Source organism: Colobus angolensis, unplaced genomic scaffold, assembly GCF_000951035.1.
Source record: "Colobus angolensis palliatus isolate OR3802 unplaced genomic scaffold, Cang.pa_1.0 Scaffold625, whole genome shotgun sequence".
NCBI lineage: Eukaryota > Metazoa > Chordata > Mammalia > Primates > Cercopithecidae > Colobus > Colobus angolensis.
This window is the reverse complement of record NW_012119877.1, coordinates 150616-153000: the sequence shown is the minus strand read 5'-3', so window position 1 is coordinate 153000 and position 2385 is coordinate 150616. Positions and strand designations below refer to the sequence as shown.

The following is a 2385-nucleotide window of genomic DNA, read 5'->3' as shown; positions in this document are numbered from 1 at the left end:
CCAGAAACTTACATTCTGAATTCTACTGACTATTTGGTGTACTTCTCTGGGTCATTAGTAAAATCACTGACCGACAAAATTCCACAAAAGTAAGGGTCCTTGTAAGTTCAAGTGCCTTGACTGAATGCCAAATGTGGACACCAACATGAACATTTCTTTCCAATATGCACCATTTCCCTACCCCCCTTATTCTCACTTATTTTGATCATTATGGGATAAAGATGACAATATGGAAAGAGCAAACCATTCAGTGGTATTTGAATTTATTTTGTTGGGACTTTGCAAATCTCAAAATCTTCAGATTTTATTCTTCTTGGGATTCTCTGTGGTCTTCGTGGGGATTGTCTTAGGAAACCTTCTCATCTTGGTGACTGTGACCTTTGATGCACGCCTTCACACACCAATGTATTTTCTGCTTATCAACCTCTCCTGCATTGATATGATCCTGGCTTCTTTTGCTACCCCTAAGATGATCGTAGATTTCCTCCGAGAACGTAAGACCATCTCATGGTGGGGATGTTATTCTCAGATGTTCTTCATGCACCTCCTGGGTGGGAGTGAGATGATGTTGCTTGTAGCCATGGCAATAGACAGGTATGTTGCCATATGCAAACCCCTCCATTACATGACCATCATGAGCCCATGGGTGCTCATTGGGCTATTGTTATCCTCTTATGCAGCTGGATTTGTGCACTCATCTAGTCAAATGGCTTTCATGTTGAATTTGGCCTTCTGTGGTCCCAATGTTATAGACAGCTTTTTCTGTGACCTTCCCCTTGTGATTAAACTTGCCTGCAAGGACACCTACATCCTACAGCTCCTGGTCATTGCTGACAGTGGGCTCCTGTCACTGGTCTGCTTTCTCCTCTTGCTTCTCTCCTACGGAGTCATAATATTCTCAGTCAGGCACCGTGCTGCCAGTCGATCTTCTAAGGCTTTCTCCACTCTCTCAGCTCACGTCACAGTTGTGACTCTGTTCTTTGCCCCATGTGTCTTTATCTATGTATGGCCCTTCAGCAGATACTCTTTAGATAAAATTCTTTCTGTGTTTTACACAATTTTCACACCTCTCTTAAATCCTATTATTTATACATTGAGAAATCAAGAGGTAAAAGCAGCCATTAAAAAAATAAAGACTCTGCATATAAATTTAAAACATACTTTTTAGTTGATACTTTTGAAGAGACACTGTCTTGTTTGTTTGAACATTTAAGAAACTGATTTTTAATGTATCAGGTTCGTGCAAAAGTAATTGCGATTTTTGCCATTAAAGTAAATGGCAAAATTAAAGTAATGGCAAAAACTGCTATAACTTGTGTACCAACTAATAGTTCAAGTCTGTATGAGGAATGAGGAAACAGTAGATATAATTGTTAAAAAGCAAACATCTTTTTGTGATCTTTTATGGTCAATCATATAATATCTACAGTTTGGCTTGTATACATTTAAATTCCACCTTTATCTGTTTCTCTGATGCAAATTTGAGCAAAATAAATAAGTTACCTGTGCTTTAGATTTTTCATCTATACAACTTTGTTTATATGTATCTTTCATTATTATTTTAGCATGCTCTTAAACCTCAGAAAACACATTATTATTGTTACGATTTTTGTTGGTGGTGGTGGCAATCTATGTTTACAGAAAGCACACAGATGACATCTCATCACAGTAATTTATCCAAGTGCCTTACAGACTAGAAAACTGCATATCCTGGGTAATCCATGATTAGTGTGTATTAAATTATACTAACTTGCTTGCCATGAACACAGTGTGTTCAACCATTTTTCACATATTTTGTGAGCCTACAGCATGTCAGAAGATATAGCCAGGGGTTCAAGAAACTTATACCTATAGATGGATAGAGAGAACTAAATTAGTAATTGTTCTGTGGCATGAACAGCACTGTTACATTGATGCACAGGGTGCTTTGAGAGTGCAGAGGAATGGCATCTCAATCAGGCCAGGGCAGGAAGGTTTCTACTCACAGTCAGCATCAACTAGATGGAGAAGAAAGACATTCCACGAGAAAGAAATAGTATGTTGAAAATGCATAGAAGCATGACACAGAGGAGAACCTACACATAATTTCATTGAGCTGGATCATGGGCTATGATGTCAAGAGATGAGATAGAGAGGTAGGTCAAATGTAGTCTGATCATATGATAGAAAATATAGGATACTCTTTGGAATTCAAAACTATGTCATGCTGAAATTTAAAAGACAGACAGGAAGGGAAAAAAAGTAAGCATAGACCATTCCTGTCCAAACTTGTTTTTTTTTTTTTTTTTAATGTCTTTCTTTTTTTTATTTTTTATTTTTTATTTTTATTATTATACTTTAAGTTCTAGGGTACATGTGCATAACGTGCAGGTTTGTTACATATGT

At 37.2% G+C, this 2385-nt stretch overlaps 1 protein-coding gene across 1 annotated transcript; it reads left to right on the top strand.

The window, feature by feature from the left end:
- Window positions 1-229: 229 nt before the first annotated feature.
- Window positions 230-1168, top strand: LOC105527468 (olfactory receptor 4K13). Its single transcript, XM_011963795.1, has one exon. It carries the CDS (start codon window positions 230-232, stop codon window positions 1166-1168), a length of 939 nt encoding a protein of 312 aa, XP_011819185.1.
- Window positions 1169-2385: the final 1217 nt, after the last annotated feature.